Raw genomic sequence first — 19,695 nt, forward strand, 5'->3', positions numbered from 1 at the left:
CTCTTAAAATGAGACAGATGAGCTGCTAGAAACGTATCAAAATATCGATTTGTTCCACGGGACTTCGTTACTGGTGTCAGCGCTGCACCCTTTTTCTCTCCATTTAAACTTTTTTTCTGCTCTGCATGCCGTCAGTCATAAACGCGACACTTTCCCTAACCTCAACGTGTATTATTTCACCTCCATAGAATGCCTCTGTTAGGCTTCAAGTAGAGCGCAGCTACAGTAACAAAATAACAAAAGGATTTTAAATTTTTTGTTACAATCGAGGGTATCAGCTGCATAACATGAAGAAAGTAAAACTGACCCAATATACTTCTTTGTTTTCGATTGGGAAATAATTTATCTTTAGCTTCTACGCAAATTTGTGTTGCAAGTCATAGCGCAACCATGTAAGCCAATTTATTGATGAGCGCTGCAAAGTATAGCTGGCTCATTTGGCGAATATAAGATAAGGAACCAAAACGCAGAAACGTTTGTCTATGTATGTTTGTGAACCGATTGAGCCACCCTTCCAAAGTTAAGCAAAAGCTGCGCAATAATCGCATATTCTCACAGCCAAATGTAAACGTCTACGTCCGGTGGCGATGTTCATACTTGTCAACATTGTTGAATAAGAAGAAGATATCATGCAAGTATAAGGCAGGAAATGAATACATAAACGATATTTGCATTGTTTCTTTATTAAATATTTATGGATAATTGGTTTTGGCGATAGCAAATAAAATACTACATCAACTGCAGAAAACCATTGCCTGCAGTTGGGAGCACTACAATAGCTCCTGGCGGCCTTTTAATAACTCAAGCGCCAACAGTTACGAAAGGTTATACTAGATAGATTCCACGCTCTGTTTGGAACGCCCGCTCAGTAGGGAAACGGGATTCTATAAACGTGAAATTACGGCGCCTCGATTCAGGGCGCATCGAGGCAACCATCTTAGAGCAGTGTAACGCGGTAAATTGAATTTGACTTGAGAAAACCTCTGGAGTTTCATTGGGAGGAACAAGACGGGAGAGGAACTCCACGAGTGGTGAGCGGGAAATAGAAGGGAGGTATTTACTTGGCGGGAGCGCCAGTCGACTATCGTCTTTCACGGAAATTTGCAACGAAAGGGGCAGATACGCGGCCATTTTTTTTACAGAAGGATTACTTGGGTGTAAAAAAAGATCATTGAGTACTTCCACGCCTTCTGACGTGTGACGATGCTCGATGTAAATGAACAGGATGCATCGGCATTACACTGCGAATTAGGCAATTAAGTAGGTGGCTCCAGGATTTATCAATTTATCCAAAGCCCCAATTCAATTCGACGCCTGCCACAGCCTAGGCTACTTTGAAATCCAAACATTAAAATGATGCCTGGACACATTATAGGTAATTTTGTGCGAACAAATACAAAAGTTCTTTTCTAGTACTTATTTGCAAAGCTGCTCTCATTTACCCTTATTATTTCCTGTGTAAATTCCCTGTTATCTTTTGTTTTGTGTGGCTTGCACTAGTTGGTGGCCTCAATAAAGGGTTCCTTTCCGTGCTTGTGGCATGTGCATTGTTCCAATAGTGATAGTTTATACAGCCACAACACTGCTCTATAAGCCGTCATTGTTGTTTTAAAAGTAGCAATAATATTAGCAAAGGCCGACTCCTGCTGGCCTGGCTGCTGTAGTTAATTAGAAAAATATCTGACCTACAATTCGCTCACGAAAGATAAAATAGCCAAACAAGAACATCCTGACCGCATAGCAACCAAAAGAACATGTACTAAAAGTATAAGTTTATAGGCACGGATAAGACGAAAACTCTTGACGAACACAGTTCTCATGCTCACGTCAAGCTGTCTATCCTGCTGTCTGTGAATCGAAGTGCGTAAACCAGTTCTCTTCACGTTTTTCGTCCTCACCAGATATCGGGCTGACTGATGACGTGGTCAACACACGCGCACAAAATCAAAGTTCGGGTGTGCTCCTTGAGCCCAATCTTAATCATTATGAATGGAAGCTTCTTTGGTGTTCTTGTGCTGTCACTTCAGCAGCTATGCACTTGGCGTATTCAAGTTAAAGATCCGTACTAAACCCGTGGTTCTCTTCGACGATGATGCCTGCCTCCTTGGCCATGCCATAAAACACAGAGCTCTGGTTTCCTAGCAGGTCGGACACGGCGCCAAATTCTCGTACTCTGCCGCCATCCATAACAAGGATCCTGTTGGGAAGGAAACAATTAATGGACACTTTGAGTGTGCAGAAGTGAAAACGCGGTAGCATCAGTAAACACAATCTTAGGGGCCCAATTGGTGTTATTTCGCGTTACACGGCCAACAGCTGACCCCCAGTGGTGATACGAATCATGAAGGAAAAATTCAGGTCTTGCCCATTCAAAACAAATATGGTAGAAGGTCCGCAGCCAATTATGATTGCAGCTACAACTCGTTTGGCTCTCACTTCCTCACCGAGTCCGTGTTAGGTCACAAAAAGTATTTGGCTGGGAATAAAAGCAACAAAATCGAAAGTGAATCGGACTCTAGGATAGTTGTGCATATGGCTCTATTCGGTTTCCCTGCTTAACTTCTAGCCCGGCGTTCGCAACCTGATTATATGCAATGATATTTCACGATAGAGGTCGCTGCCCATGTACAGTGGGAAAGTGCAGTTTGGCTATGTCAATAACGTCGTTTTTTAGGTGCCAACAACAACCTCCATAAGGGTCACAGTAGAGAGAGTTATCAAGGGTGGTTATTTCGTCTAAAAGGAGGGTATACCTTGCGTGCACGTGCTTTTGAATTATCCGTAAACAAAAATGCTTTTAGTAATCTAGAAAACACGTCCTGAGATTTTTCCATTTTGGTATTTTAAACTGGAACGGCTAGCGAAGCAGTGGAGGGTCAGAATTTGTAATATTGTGAAACAAATCACTGTATTCGTCGCTGCATGATGTGAATGGTATAGTATGGCCGATAAAGTTTGGAATAATTTATGAACACACTGCTAATCAGGCAGTGTTGCCAGATTTTATCGCTCTGCATAGCTTGCATTGGAAGCTGGTCGAATGCAATACCTATGTTGGAAACTGTGGTATCAAAATCATAAGGTTTGTATGCATATATTAAATTCATGGATATGTTAATGCAGCTAGCCATTTCCGATGTTATATATGCACCTGAGGCAAAGAAGTGGAGGTGAATTTGTTAAGCTTACGTGGAAGGAGCAAATTTGCTAAAGTACAAACTTACAATGCGTGGCTGCATGCAGCCCCTTAAACTTTCTTGTAGCTATGTATAAAGAAGAAAAGTAATTGGCTTGGTTTCCCTTCTATTTTATATTTTCTGAAATGCACTCGGTGGTTAAACTTCGACCATCACCGGACATCACAAAAGGGGCAGTCTTTGGCACAAAGACCTGGTACGCTTTATCCAAAAATAGCGGTGCAGATTTGCACCTAGTGCAGTTAAACATACGTATGCCTATTTTATTAAGAGTCAACGTTCTGCAGTAGTTTGAGTATAAAACGAGCCTATAGGCCCTTCCCAGCATTCCCGTATGAGCTAGTTTGGGACACGAAACTCGCTTAGTCTGTTGCGTGAACGTACAAAACAGTGGTCCAGTTTTTAGGGTTATCTATCATTTTAGCATTGGAGATATTCCGTATTCGAGCATAAAACGAGTCCGTAATGTTTTTTTCTGGCTTTGGAGATATAAGGTATGTCCAAAGCAAACTGAGTGGTATGTTGAGCGTCATCGTCGGTGCGTCTGTGTACGTGTTTGCGCTTCATTCTAGAACTTCTAGGTCGAATTTTTTAAACTTGATTCACCCTAATGAGAACCCCAGCTAGTAAAGAGCGCTGACACACTTAGCCTCCTATCGGAGCTCTACTTGTCCTTAACACCCATTTTTATAGCAAATCACTCACTTGTCATAGTCAATCACAGTGTGTAGGCGATGGGCAATGGTAAGAAGCGTTGAGTTCTTGCAGCTGTCTCTAAGTGTAGCCTGTATGAATTTTTCCGTGTCGCTGTCCATTTGCGAAGTAGCCTCATCCAACAACAGGATCCGAGTACTGCGCAAAAGTGCTCTGGCCAGACACACGAGTTGCCTCTGACCAACGCTGTAAAAAATAGAAATGGTGTAGGCGTTTTGACTTTCCAGTTTGCCTATAAACAGGCACACAAATCTGGGCACATTGTTTTAATCTAAGCCGTTCTGATAGCCAATACGTTAAGCGTGACATGCACACATTTTTCAGAAAAAATTGGGGCATAGCAGTTGCCTGGCGGCGATAAAGAAATAGAGTGAACATATCCTACACTGCAGAAAAAATTGCGGAGCTAATTGCGCCTTGTTTTGTCTTGTACATCCCAAAGGCAAAACAGTCAGCACTCCAAACGGCAGTCAAATACGTGACAGCCACACTATTGAGCAGAACCGGGTCTTCACATTGCTGGATACAAGAACGGTTTGCACAAGTAGTGACGACTGAAAAGGCGAGTAAGTAAGTGAAAAGGACTTTATTAAACGCCTGCAATATACGTAGTGTTGCCACTACGCCCGGATGTAGCCACTCGTAAGTCCTTTGGACACTCTACTAGACGGTCACCGTCGCTACTCACGGCGGTGGTGGTCGCCTTGTTCTACGGAGGGAGGATGACGCCCCGCAGCTTTCACTCCGGTGCTGCCGTTCGAGAGCCGACAGGATCTGCGGGACAGCTGAAAGTTGGTCCTCTTTATACTAACTTCGCGTAGCGTCTTGACACAACTGCGGGACGTTGGTCCTGGTAGGAACCTCTACTGGTCTCACCTCACAGTCCCACAATAAATGTCCAGCAGTCACTCGGGCATGGTTGCCCAACACACACATTTCGTCTAGGTACAGTTCTGGTGATATTTGCCGCATTATGACCGGGGTCCGTAATGAATTGGTCTGCGGTTTTCTGAATATTGATGCTTGCTCCCTAGTTAGCTCGGGGTGTGGCGGTGCCATCACCATTCTATTGTTTCTGTAATACTTGGTAACACCTTGACAGGTGTCGAACCTATCTTTGGTATACATCTACGACTCTGCAGACGAATCCATTAATGCCGCGCGGCGTGCTAATTCTCGCGCTACAGTATTAGCCGTCTGGTGGTGGTTGGCCGTTGTCTCTGACACATCCTTCCGTGCACGGGCGGGGAACCACTTCACTGTTATCTTTCGTTTGTTAAGGTTTACCGCGGTGAACACACGCACTGCTACACTGCACATTCGCTCTTTGGCAAAGTTACGCACTGCACCCATTGAGTCGCAAAGCACTGTTGTTACTGGGTCGGTGATGGCCATGGCGATGGTCTGCTCCTCGGCATTCTGTGCTTCGCGTGTTGCGATGCTGGCTGCTGTTGTTGTTTCCCGTGTCTTTGCATCAATGACCACAGCCGTGAAGCATCTATGGTCACTGTACTCGGTGCGTCCACAAATCTGATGCCAGGCACGCTCGAATGTTGTTCTAGCATGACTTTTGCTCTAGCCACTCTTCTTTCCCTGTTGTGAGTAGAGTACACGTTTCGGGGGATAGGATGAACCCTAGTTACATTCCTGATGTCAACCGGAATACCTTCTTCCTTGTCGAGGCGCCGAGCGTTTGATAGCGTTTGCAGTCCTAGTTTGGGAAGAATGGATCTGCCAGTTTGGGATCCATTGAGGCGCTCGATTTGTGCTACTCTCTGGGCTTCACTGATTTCTTCTAGCATGTTGTGGATACCGAGCTCAAGGAGCTTCTAGGTGTTTGCCAGATCGAGGACACCGATAGCTGCTTTTTAGGTCGTCCGTATGTTAGCGTTCAGACGGTTATGTTCATGTAGTAGCCATTCGTGGAAAGCCGCGGCGTAAGCAATGTGGCTGATTGCGAAGGATTGGATGAGCTGGAGCAGGCTGTCCTCTCGCATACCGGGTCTTCTTTTTCCCACTCGCTTAATGAGGTGCCTATCTGCCGCGGCTTTAACAATAAGTCGGGTGAATGTCTCCTTGTTTCTACTGTTCCTCTCAATCAGGAAGCCCAGCACTCTGATCTTTGTGACCTCAGGTATCGTTTGCCCATTGTTAGTTCGTAGCTTGATATTGCTCCCTTGCTTGAGCCCTGTTGTCGGTGGAATAAGCAGTACTTCTGATTTACTCGGGAAGCAGACCAGGCGCGTGCCTTGCCACTGATCTGTTACGGATGCTACCGCTTGTTGCAGGGAGAGTTGAATGCATCCGTCGCACCCGCCTGGCACCCATACTCTAATGCCATCCGCGTATATCGTATGTCTCACCTCTGGTACTGTGTCCAGTCATCTTGCGATGCAAATCATTACAAGGTTGGAGAGTAACGGTGAAAGCGCCGACTTTTGGGGAGTTCCTACACTTCCTAGCTTCATTCTTCGAGTGTGTGGTCACCTGTTTGTTTCTGTGTAGTACGCTCCGAGAGAAAGTCGCATGCGTAGTTGTACGTCCGTGCTCCCATCCGCAGGGCGCATATCTGGGAAAGGATGGCACAGTGTTTCACTTTGTCGAAGGCACTTTGCAAATCCAGTCCAAGTATGGCTAGGTTGTCCTCGGTCTTGTTGTCAATGATTTCCGCCTTGATTTGTATCATAGCGTCTTCAGTACTCGATTTGGTTCTCAAAGGGATCATAGAGTCCGGATATAGGTCGTTCGCATCTAGGAACGCTTGCCATCGATTTATGAGGACGTGCTCCAGCAGCTTCCCCACGCATGATGTCAGGGAGATTGGGCGTAAGTTCTCGATGCCGAGTGGCTTGCCTGGCTTTGGGATTTGAATGGTCTTTGCTGTTTTCCATTTTCTTGGTAGTTTGCCTTCTTTCCAGCACCTGTTGAACAGGGCCGTAAGGCTGGCTATCCCCGGTTCGCTGAGGTGTTTGAGCGCCTTGTTTGTTGCCCGGTCCGGGCAGGCTGCTGAGCTGCCGATCAATTCCTGAACCGCCGTGCGAACTTCAAAAACTTCAATGTCCCTGTATAGCTTGTCGTTGGCCGGTCCCCAGTAGTCGGGGTGGCTTTCCTCTGGGTTGGCCAGTAGATATTTATTACAAATCTTCTTGTACATCTCTTCCTATCATTGCTATCTAATTGCTTTGTTCAGCACTTTGCATAGTTGTCACGATGGCGAGACTTGGTTTTGGTCTTGTCTAGCAGGTGACTCAGTAACGTCTACCTCTTGCCCACATGCAGTTGACCCTCAGCTGCATTGTAGATCGCTGTCCACTGTTGTCGGCAGCGTGAAGTGCAGTGCTTTTTGATTACACGGTTGAGGTCGGTGACCTTCTGCCCTAAAGGGCTAAAGAAGAGCTTTTAAAACCGGGTAAAATTCTACTTTTTACAATTATTACACTGGTTAAATTATGCCAGCAAATCGTTTTTCGGCATTTTCAGCTTGGGGACCGCGGTATTCGTCGATAAAGTAGACCCTGCGCCCCGCCCACTGCTCCCTCCCGCATCGCCGGAAGAGCGAGAAACCGTGAGGCGGCAGTAGCGTTATATTCGGAAGACGGTAAATGATGTGCGCCGCCGCTTCGCTGTGTCCCAGTTTTCTGGGCAAAGTTCCGAATTAGGCGGGCGTGTAATCTGCACTTTATTATTATTTATTGTCTAGAGTTGCTTCTGCGTCGATTCTTAAGCGTAATGATACTGTGTTTTTAGAGATTCCCAAAGCGACTACATACCAGAGATTTCCTGCCAGAGTGGCCGTGGCTACTACATTTCCTTCACAAATAGTCGGGGCGGCCTTGTCATCAGACTCTGAGCTATATACGGGAAGCGATAGGCTCAAACAAATACGGAGGTACCCCATGTTCGTGATCCATTAATAACGCTAGTAGACCACTCTCGACATGTCGTAGACGCTGGAGTCACGGCCCGGGAAATAAAAATAGGCACCCTTCTCCCCGATTAGTCTGAGTGGCGCTGGCTACCACCACCAAGCACAGGAAACAAATGCCGTAACACAAATACCCGAGAAATGGGACGGGAAAATAACTCCGCCTGCAGCGTAGTGGTCATCGCACAAGACGTGTATTCCGGAGGTCGTGGGCTCAGATTACACCTGGCGGGCATTTTTTTACCACTTGATTCCTGTCCTTCTAAATTCTTTATCTCTTTCAACGATAATAAATGACCTACCGCATTCTCCCCTTGCCTTCCTTGGAATTCTTGACTGTCAACCCTTGTTGCTGTCCTAATTACTCAGGCCCTCATTTCCCATTCTGATATATATATATATATATAAGATAACCTGTTAGGCTAGTGAAGGTTAAATAGTAAAAAGGGGCGCAATAAAAAACATAACAAGTTTACTTCGAAAACATAACTTTACATCGACGTTTCGGACGGGGACCGTCCTTTATCAAGAGTAAAATCTTACAGAACGGAAGTGGTTTATATACAGTTCAAGCACTTCAGTTTCCGGGGGCGGTGACATACGTTTAAGATTGGATGCGAGGAGGAAGAGAGCAAAGCGCATTGAAACATGAGAGAAAAAGCCAGCAATAAGGAAGCACTAACTTGAAAAGTAATAATATATGAGAGTGGGGGATGGAAAGGCAGCTGTGGGGACTGGCAAACTGAAAAGAACCGAGAGGACACGACAAACAGAAGCTTAGGAGTGATGGGGGACACATAATTGCGTGGTCGACAGGGATGGCGGACAGGGGCGGCGAGTTGTACCTGCCCGCAGTCATCGCCGGCGAATAATATGCAAAGTGTGTCGTACGTGCGCGCGCTTACAAGACTCCCGTGCGGGGAGCGCGTGTTTTTGGATGGCGCGTGTGAAGTGGATGTGCGGGGAGCGCGTGTGAATTGGGTGGCGGTGCGTCTTTGAAGGCCGACGAAAAACACGCGCTCCCCGCACGGGAGTCTCGGAAGCGCGCGCACGTACGACACACCTTGCATATTGTTCGCCGGCGATGACCGCGTGCAGGTACAACTCGCCGCCCCTGTCCGCCATCCCTGTCAACCACGCAATTATGTGTCCCCCATCACTCCTAAGCTTCTGTTTGTCGTGTCCTCTCGGTTCTTTTTAGTTTGCCTGTCCCCACCGCTGGGGGGAAAATCCGACTGCCACCAGCTCGTGGTCCCCCCTGCCAGCTGGCTGGGCAAAGGCGGTTTCGGCTGCCTAGCTTTGGTCGCTTGCTAACGGCAGCGGTGGGTGAGCGCCAGGACTCACCCGGGGATGCAAAACCCCAAGGGAGTGGCAGCGACTCCCTGGAACTGTATGGGCCAGTTCCTTGCACCAGAGCCGATGCTGGACGCGGAGGCAGGCCCGGACAGCCTGGGTGGCTACCGAGGTGGATTCTGGGATTCTGGGATTCTGGCATAAAAGCGGTGAAAAAGGATCTCTTATTAAGGGTCCGCCGCAGTCACCCCACGCGGGCACGACTGCTCACTGCCGACACGAAGGTTCCTGGACAACAGGATCCAGGGCCTGCGATAGGTGCTCATGATGGCCAATGTCTCTGGCCTTTAGTAGCGACCAGTCTAGGAGGCGCGCACTTGCTAGGACCGAGGAAAAAGGGATTGGCTCACTTCTTAGGGAAGCTTCTTGTCCTCAGTATCGGGAGTAGGGCTGGTCGTACTCTATAAGGATTACTCCTTCCACCTGATGACTGCTTCCCGTATGGGGAGGGTTCCCTGGTGGGTGAGTGGTTGGCATAGGAGCACATTAGAGGTCTACCGAAACCCTATAAGTCACATAGGCTTTCTTATGGAGATAGGTGATTCAGATGCACATAGGGATCGACGGATGCATACAGGGTACAGTTACCCCATCTGTCAGACAGTTAGCTTTACCAGTATCCGAAACCGTCGAGACGAGGGGGATTTTGTACCTATGTAGGCTGGGCAGGTCTCTCTTGAGTACTCGGGGGATCTGGTGGGTGTTAGCCGGGGGCTGGTTGTGAAAGGGGTCCAGAGATTAGGTGTCGTCACTCCATCGCAGGTTCTCCCTGTTCTTCGATGTCGGAGCTCAGATGGTTGGAACCTATAGTGGGGTCCGCTGAATTCCAATTGGAACCGTCTGACACCCATCCTGTGTTTTCAGGCCTATTTTAGGAGTCAGACATCTAAGGATTAGAACAAAAACCTCGCTGTCCCCATTCCCACCCACTTTCCCATAACCCATTCCTTATTACCACCATCCGCATCCCTCATCCCAACCTTTTCTGCTACCGTCCCAGGGGAGATCAGGGGGCCCGCTCTCCTGGCTGTGGTGTCGCTGTGTAGCATTTTTCCTTTTTATTTTCCACTTCGGTGGGTATTTCCTTCTCTTAAAAACTCTAGTTGACCTCGGTCTAGTTTGTTTATTTTTAATTGGCGTCACCCGTGATACGTATGTGGTACGGGTTGGGCTTTTATTTTATATTATAGCCCTTTAGCTTTATGTCCCCACCGCGGCCTTTCCATCCCGCTCTCTCAGATATTTATGCTTTTCTAGTTTGTGCTTCCTTATTGCTGTCTTTTTCTCTCATGTTTCAATGCGCTTTTCTTTCTTCCTCCTCGCTTCCAATCTTAAACGTATGTCAGTGCCCCCAGAACCTCAAGTGTTTGAACTGTATATAAATCACTTCCATTCTGTAAGATATTACTCTTGATAAAGTATGGTCCTCGTCCGAAACGTCGATGTAAAGTTATGTTTTCGAAGTAAACTTGTTATGTTTTTTATTGCGCCCCTTTTTACTATATATATATATATATATGTATATAATTATTATATTCTTCTTTTCTATGAAGTAATAACAAATTCTGCTGGATGCCACAATAAGGGCCACTTCGTACCACACCAATAAAAACCTCGGAATACTAAATACCACATTTATTACTCTAAAGTTATATCATTTTCACGCATAACCCCTTGCAACTACTAGCAACCAGAATTTTCTTAATTGTCGCTGTTTGCTGTCACCATCCCTTTCCATTTCACACTACACTCGAGTAAACAGATGGTCGTAGAATATCGGCAGTACTCTAATTTTGTAATGCTGATCGCATAACTCTGGGTTTTTCTGTGCAGTACATATCTCTTCAAATATACAATCAAGTTACAGCTTTGTCGTATTTTCTTGCATCTAACTGCTAATAATCGGCATTATACAACTACCCCCGTGTTATAATTTCTTTCCACCTTATTTACCTTTCACTGAAGGTTTTGTAAACGTACGTTCCCTAGAGAATTATGCTTCATTATATGCTCTGACAGCTCTCGCAGGATGAGTAAAATACTGGTTTATCTCTATTCATACCCGTTGATCTGTAGTCATGAGAATGTATGCCCAAACCGAGGAATCAGAAAGGTTTGCCGTGCCTATTCTACCAGTCATTAAATTTGTGAAGTTTCATAAAATATATCGGTGAAAGTAGGACGTGAATATTATCATAAAATATTGTTATCTTCAGCTTAAAACTACAAATGTGAGAGTAACGCAAAATTGAGGGGTACGAAAATTTCGACCACCTTAGGTTTGAGCCACCATCTCCAGTTTCCAGGAGTAGTTTATCGGGATGTGCAGACACAAGAGGTAATAAATTAGCCTGTTTGAGAGCATTCCATAATTCTTCATCCGTATGGCTGTTGGTTGGGTCCAGGTTCATGCGCAGCGTTCCTCTGAGAAGCGTTGGGTCCTGTGACAACAAAGGACGGTTATATTGATGTGAACCTAGCTATGATGTTATGGGCGTCTAAAACATTAAGTAATTCATAAAGAATCAATAAAATTATTATGCCGCAGTGCAGCATAGACACTAAAACATTGTGAAAACAGATTTGGTAAGTGTGTAAGCAGGAGTTTCCTGTAGTGAACATTGCATTGTCTAGAAGCCCTGCCGAGCAGTAGACCTGATTTGCGCTTCATTAAAAATATAAGCAATGAAGTACTGTTAAACGCTCAGTTTATCGTTTAGAAAATATCTAACAGAAGACTTGACCCAGCTATTTTCAGCTTCCTTTATGGAAGGAGGCTTGACTAACAGAAACATATGACCCCGCTAACCATTCTTCATCACGAAGCCTGATTACCCACTATAGGGTGCGAAACAGTTGATTTTTATGTGCTAACACTAGTTGAGCAGCAGAAGAAGGCTTCTTTTAAAAGGTTAACCTAATCTGCTTTAGGGTAGCCATTAGGTAACATAATTTTATGCAAGCAGGGGGAGCCTCTTTACGCGGCTGAGACCCGTAACGGCCGTACAAAGCCACCTAGGTGTAGTTATAGAATAGATATATTAGTAAAAACCCCTATCTTGCCAAGCAGGAGAGAAGAAAATGTATCTCTTGAAAGCATAATCTTAATTAAGCCGCTGCTATAACCATGCTCCGCCAAATGATGAAATCAATATATAAATGGTGAGGTGGTGAAGAATGAACGCAAACTCTACGAGTAACCCGAAGACGATTTAAAAAATGCAGCGCCCTTTTAAGTGAGCGCGTGGTTTCATCCTTGATGATCCCAACGTGCTAAATACGGGATAGCACAGAGGATGACCAACGAGTAACGACCGTTTGTTTTATTTCGAAGAACACATTTTTTTAGTCCCTTTCGGTGTTTGTTCTTCAGAAATCAATATCTTTTTTATTTGAAAATAAATATTGCAGCAGCTACTTATCTCTACCGTTTCAGCTCATCTACAACGTTACGCAACCATATCGCTCACGCATCTTCAAGCGGGACCACACACAAATGATTTCAAGACATTTCAATCAGAGGAAGCGGTGCCGCCTGGTAGAAGCAGTGGAAAATGTTGTGGCGATTTTTCAGAACGCCGCCGTTTTGCCAGCATGTAGTTTAGCCTGCGCGCCAGTGGTCTATGAGCTTCACGGCCGGTTGAGGTGTATACAAGTGAACACTGACAGCAAAACAAGGAATATCTGTCTCATTCACCCGCATAATTCCTCCAATTGTATTTGCAAGTAATGAAAACGTTGGAGCGAAATTAGAACGGAAGAAAATGTTACAACCAGTTGTGCTTATGTTCAAGAGAGAAATTTATGCCTTTAGAAGCATATACCCAGCAAGGGTGATTGCATAATTTATTTTATATGTACTGTTACCATAATTTTTATGGAACTGGTTTAACCGGTTCGGCTAACCCTGCTTAACATATAGGATTGGCGACGGCACAAAACAAAGTTATAAGGCAGTAGTACCGCGGTTTTACGATTTCCACAATTGCTGCTTTACAAGCGAATGCTAGTGGCATGAGAAATGTAGTTGCATTCATAGCAGTGTAATATACGTGCAGAAGTCTACATCTTTCTGCACGTTAATTTATGGCAGGTGGGCGCCCCATGAAGTGACCTGATCTTTCCGTATCGCTGAATCCCTTCACAAAGTAAAATAAAAGCTTCAGTTAGCATGCTATCTACTGTGCTTCGCAGGGGAGATTTATTCTTCATGGGAGCTGACCACGCTCTGTTTCCTTACGTGTGATCCGCACTGCCGAGTTTGTCGCTCGCAATGTACACCTATTAAAATCAGTATCCAATAGGTATATTTTTATTCTAGTGCGCACACCTACCAAGCTGGTCAGAGGGTACACTTAGATTCTCTTCTTACAAACACGTAGCATTACCAAGCACCAAAGAATACTTTTTTGTGCTTACTTCAAGACATTTAGCTGAAACCTTTCAACGTAAACGTAGTGATGCATTTAGGATTGGCAATGCTGCCACTGCACTACCTGCATCGTTTTTCTGCCTGAGTTCACCCTATCAAACTGTGAGGGACACTGGCACACAAATTATGCATCGCGTTTTTTCCGACTAGTATATAGCTAATGACGTATTTATCCTGTGTGGAAACCTCATTTGCTTCAGCGTGCGATGGTTATTTAATTAGAGACGTTTTTAATGCGGCCAGTCGCAGCCTTGGTTTCAGCGGGTGCCGCAAAAGGATGGTGTTTTATAAACAAAACTGTCCACGAGACTGTTGCACGGATATCACAGACCAGAGCTGCCGTACCACTGTCGATTCTGCATCTCTCGGTAGTTTCCCCTAATGCCCCTATGTACTGATCTGCACAGCCACTTCAATAATAAAATTGAAGTCGTTTCACTCGATGTGAGAGCTGTCGGACGTGCAGTGCAGTGATTCGCCATAATGGGCTGCAGCTCCGTTATCCGCCCAGTGCTACCACGAAATGCAAACCAAATTTCCCGCCTTCTCAATGCGCGCGCGCCCCCTGCCTGAAACTGCACCAACCGAGTTCTATTCTTTTTGTGTTTGCGTTTCCCCCCGCACGCGCGGGCGTTGCACTGCCACCTTTTCTCGCTTGCTATCGTAAAACAAATCCAACGAGTGTTGCTAACTAAATGAATGCGAGCGCTGCCGGTGACTTGCGTATATTTTGCCTGTAATATACCTGCATTTTTTTTTGCGCAAAACAACGGGTAGATGTATGACAAGCGCCAGTGGTTCACGAGTTTTGAACGGTTATGAATATATAAACCTCCTAGCTTCCGAAGCCTCTGGGTTACGCCGTGACGACAGCGGCTACGACGGAACACCGTCTCTACTTGAGTTCAGCGAGCGAGCTGCGACGAAAAGACGCGGCCCTAAAGTGCCCCGCACTTAAAAGCGACCGTGGACGCAATGCAGGCACTGCGAGTGCGAATTTCTGCCGTGGCTAGAGAACGATGTGCGACGCTCGAGGCAGTGGGTGGGGAGGCACGTCCTGGGAACATCCGACCGGTCTGGCTACAGGTTCGCCCAAATATGTCAGGCTTAACAATGCGGCTTATATTCGATTGCCGCTCTCGTAAGCGGTGCAGGTGATGATTTGTAATGAAATTTACCATCACATCTTTACCTCCTTTCTCGTAAATACAGCCTCGTTTGCACGTTCTGCCCCACTCAGTGGAGTGGTATCAAGCTATCACTCGAGATACCTGCGTCTACCAACGCCTCTTCGCGGCCGTGGCGGCGTCCTCCACACGGACAGAGACCGTGCTGGTGGCATACGTGGCCCTCTAAGTGCGTTTGTCGTTTGCTGGGCGCGTTTTCAGGAGCAGTGTAATAAAAATAAACAAAAATAGATTGCATCGAATCGCTGTAGATCATAGGTCGCGGTCAGCTTCCCAATACACCAATGATATCCAGACGCCTCCGCCGCCAACGATCGGATCGTTTATACTGGAGAGAAGAATTTTGACCTCCAATTGGAGCGGCGAGCACAGGCGAAACACCAGCAGTGCGGAAGCGGCCTACACAAACTCGTGACGTGCTTGCATGTTGTTTATTTGCTCACAACTACGCAGACGTCTATCTTGTTAGCACATCCGCTGTCTGTTCGGTTGCGTTACGCAAGCATTAAAATTATTTTAACACGAAACTGTTGTATTCCCGGATACACCAAGATTTTGATGACGTCATATCAGTCGCGGAAATGACGCCAGAACAACGAAGACAGGAGAAACGCCAAAAAAAAAATTCATTGACACGGATGGTGCTGCCGTCTGGGAGAGATGAAGCGAAGCAGTGCATCATGATGCTAACAAACGGCGACAGTTGGCGTAAGCTGCGTTGTAGCGACGCCGAAGGGTGAATGGGGCGAACCATACAGTTTCCTAGTAAGCATACTAGAGAGGAAACTGCGCCTTGTAAGCCATGTCGTCATGGGAGTTCATGGGAAGTCCCCTCTTTTTGGCTTGGGCTTGGCATCACAATTGGACTCTTAAGCGGTTTTCGGGGTTTGCTTTCTTCACTGTGCATTAACACGTTTACGAGCTACAAGGAAGCTGAAATCGTCCCTCTTCTGTGGTAGCCGTGTTCGGGGAAACAGCAGGCAGTGCGTGATCGCACCTGACGTTGCTCATGCCGCAGTTGAAGGACGCATGACTGAGCGGGTAATATGCCGCCGCGAAATTTGTAGCTGACGAAAAGAAGAAATAAAACGTACTTCGACGAAAACAAGATACGACCACGGGGATACGACAGATACGGGCTCTTGTATGCGTCCTATCTAGTCATCGTGTCGTCGTGTGTCTTGCTATCTTGTTTAACGCCACGTTTTCTTTTTTCTAGTTAAACTAGTTGGCGGTCCGTGCACCGGTTCACCACGAAGGCAACGTTTTAAGAGGCACGCTCAAAAACTTTCCAAACTCTTCTAGCAACCTATTATTTGCAATAATGGTTAAATTAATAAAATCGGAGCCTCTAATGAGTTTCCCCCCCAGATATTAACCTTCTTCGTAACTACAACCTTGGCCTTGGGAATAGCAGGCACAACCGTTCCGGCAAGAATTTGCTTTACATCCTTTTTCCTTAGTTTTAAAACAGCCTTTTTTTATTTTCCACTTACATAATTGCACACTATTCTTCGCGATTTTGTGGCACTTTGATTAAATTTGCGGTCACTAACACGTTTCAATCCAACCCAATGATGAAACTAAGGCGAGCGCGATGTATAATGGCGGCCCATGACGATACAGACGGCCTTGATGTGAGCCGCATAGACGCTAGCGCCAGATTCCTCTCTAGTGTATATTGTAAGAAACTCTATGGGGCGAGCAGCGACTGATTTGATTAGTAGAGAAACGCCAGCGGGTAGCGATGCGCTTTCCCGCGTGCACGGTTCAAGCTACAAATTCTACATCTCGCGCTCCACAAGCTGAGCTCGTCGCAACGCAACCGTCTGCCGTGTACGCCACGAGTGACCGAAGTTGTCGCACCTTTCCTGAAGAGACCCGCTAGCAGGATGTTTCTCGCCAAGCCCACGACAAGACAGCGCATCCCGCAAATCATGCTCCTTTCGCTGCAGATTTCGCTGCACATTTCACTGTCGTGCTTTATCGATCCTATGATAGAGTCATCAACAACATTTATTTTTCCAATATGATTTAGGCTGCATTTGCCGCTGAAATTTTGCAGATGATGCATATGTTCTCACACCAATCCATTTCTGATGTAATGTCGCCTTCAGAATTTTGTCAGTACACCTTTAAAACATACGTACCAAATGTGTTTTTTCCCAACTCTAGCGCTAAAGACTAGTATTGTACTGAAGAGTTATCGATATGAATTCTGGCAAATAACGAGAGCCCGTACTCTCGGAGAGAAATGCCCGCTATCTGTAAGAGCAACATTTCTCAATTTTTGATCTGAGCTCAAAATCTCCATGCAACTATCTTGCTCCGCCCCTCTGTTGTGGCTGATTGATCAGGACTAATGTCTCTTCTAGGACGACACTAGTTGACGTGGTGGCATGATTCCCTCTTAAACGCTGCGGGGTTGGTTCTGTAATCAGAGTTAGATAACCTATAAGCCTAGACTTCTCACGTATCGTGCACTGTCAGCGTACTACCCTACGTGGAGATATAAAAAAACGTTCAGAGTAAATACACCACACTTTGCATTATATTTTAACATGTTAAGCACCGCGAAGACAAGTTGGTTTAACTTGCAGTAAAATAACTACATTTCCACTAATATAGAACTCTTTATATAGCCTTCCTACACACGACAGTTGCATGTGTGCGCAAAAAACGTTCGGCGAAATAAGAAAAAAATAAAACAGAAACACTTCACCTGAGGAATCACAGTGATGGCACGACGAAGTTTCTTCAATGGAACACGGCTGATGTCAACTCCATCAATGAAGATATGCCCTTGAGAAGCGTTGAGGACGCGGAGAAGGGCTAGTAGCAGCGAAGACTTTCCGGCACCTGTCCTCCCGACAACACCGACCTTGGTAACAAAAGTTAATTAGTGATTAAATATTTGGCGTTAATTTTCTTTATTCCACACAGAAGGCGATTACTTCGAAGAGAAGCCCACGTACATGGATTGCTGCCCGCAACTACATTGTAAACATGGTTGCTAGCTGACCTTATCTTTGTTTTCCTCCTCCCTTTTCAGTTGCCTAATTGTAGTGTTGAACTGTACGCAAATTTTGGACACGCCCTACTGTGAGTCCTCAAAAGTACTTGTGCATATATATATATATATATATATATATATATATATATATATATATATATATATATATATATATATATATATATATATATATATATATATATATATATATATATATATATATATATTAATATATTTAAATATATATATATATATATATATATTACGATAAGAACTCCTCTCAACACCTGTTCTGCTACCGGCGTTTCTGAGAACCTTTCTGTAGCCCACGCGGCGGGGCAACAAACACCCTCTCATTCTTTCTCTCCAAGAACTTCGCGGAATATCACCCCAGCTGACTTCCCTCTTACTGACTTCGCGGATCAAGCCATACAACCTTCTTTCCCCCTCAATATCTACCCCTACATACTCCCAAACCAATCCGCTTTCTCAATTCCACTTCCTTCTCTTCTCTCACCTGGGGACCTACCCTTATATAAAGCGTGCCAGCCAGGCGAGGGATTTGCTCTGACGAAGGCAAGCCTCTTTGCTGAAACGTTCGCAACCCTCGTGGTCGCTACCTTGTTTGAAGTTATCTTTTCTTGTGTTTTCTACCATCTTCCACGTTTTATTGCTCCCGATATATATAGTTATACATGACGGATATTATTCGGTGAAGTTTTTCCTTAAGAACACAGGCAAACATGCAGCCCTTAGTCCATAGATGCCGTCAAAAAGTATACTTCGTCTTCCTGTGGATTCACAAAACAGTAAAAAGCACTTGCTGAAATTCTGGTGGTAAAACAACGAATTCAAGCGAACTCTTTTAAAACAAAAGTGTTTTATGCCGGGATACAGTAAGATCTCACTGAGGTCACATCCGGCAAGGAAATAACATCCCCAGAAATGTTCCATTGACGTGGTATCGCCCGGATTGGAGCCCACAAACTCTCTCGCCGCCACAGGAGGTACGAAGCGCTCTGCCAACTCCGCTATACCCTCGTTGTTTCCTTTATTGTCAGTCTTCGACAGTAACACAAGGCCCCAGGTGCAATAAAAAAAATAAAAATCAACAGTAACGCCACCTTAGTACAAAAGGCTCACGTTATCTGTTAAAATTCTTTAAGCGCAGATAGTGTTTCAATTTTTCACAGCCCCTCCGGAACTGTGAACCACTCTACCGAAAATGCGGTGTCATTGTAAATGTGTCTACATCAGAATAAAGCCGGGTCATACGCGAACTCCAAATAGTGTGCAGGCACAAGAACATGACTCAAATGGCACACTTTCTTCTCTATCATTGCACAAAAAGCGTATGCCGTTTGGGCGAAATAGAAAATCTTTCCGAAATGTACTTTGGAAGACATCCCAAAGAAAAACTGCTTCCCAAAAATGAATAAAGAAATGCTCCAGCGTTTCGAGTTCCTTACAAATGGAGTAGTCCAATTGCCATGGCACTGACAGCCCCCTTTCTTTCATCCAATTGGCGACTGAAAGTGTACCGGTGTGTAATTTAAAGGGGTAGTGAAGAGAAAATGCATTTGTCTTTGGTTAATTTTTCCTGCTTGAACGACCTTTTAAGAACATAAATCCCAAATATTTTCACAATTCATTGCTTCTGAAATTTAGGAGGCGCCTTTGATATTCTCATTTTGAGGCGCATCGCAAGCGACCATGCGCGCGTCGTCGGTTGGCAGCGCAACTAGAGTGACGTCACGTCAAGTATATTCGAGAGTTCAACGCGTTCAACGTTCTTTGTGTATATTGTTCTGCAAAGCTGCAAACCCGATATTTTAAGTATAATTCATCCCTTATTCGTTGACAAAAAAACAGTT

General features: G+C 45.3%; 1 protein-coding gene across 2 annotated transcripts in view; it reads right to left on the reverse strand.

The window, feature by feature from the left end:
* Positions 1 to 650: 650 nt before the first annotated feature.
* The window catches only part of LOC144158663 (multidrug resistance-associated protein 1-like), a 114,824-nt gene continuing 95,779 nt past the window's right edge, over positions 651 to 19,695 (reverse strand). For both annotated transcript variants that reach the window (XM_077689697.1, XM_077689696.1), the window contains 4 exons: positions 17,531 to 17,689; positions 11,464 to 11,630; positions 3,903 to 4,097; positions 651 to 2,197 (listed from right to left, as the gene is read on the reverse strand). In XM_077689697.1, coding sequence (XP_077545823.1) covers positions 2,053 to 2,197; positions 3,903 to 4,097; positions 11,464 to 11,630; positions 17,531 to 17,689 — 666 coding nt within the window. In that variant the 3' untranslated portion in view covers positions 651 to 2,052. The remainder of the gene's footprint in view (positions 2,198 to 3,902; positions 4,098 to 11,463; positions 11,631 to 17,530; positions 17,690 to 19,695) is intronic.

This window comes from Haemaphysalis longicornis, unplaced genomic scaffold, assembly GCF_048455015.1.
Source record: "Haemaphysalis longicornis isolate Haplotype H1 unplaced genomic scaffold, Haemaphysalis longicornis Haplotype H1 scaffold_10, whole genome shotgun sequence".
NCBI lineage: Eukaryota > Metazoa > Arthropoda > Arachnida > Ixodida > Ixodidae > Haemaphysalis > Haemaphysalis longicornis.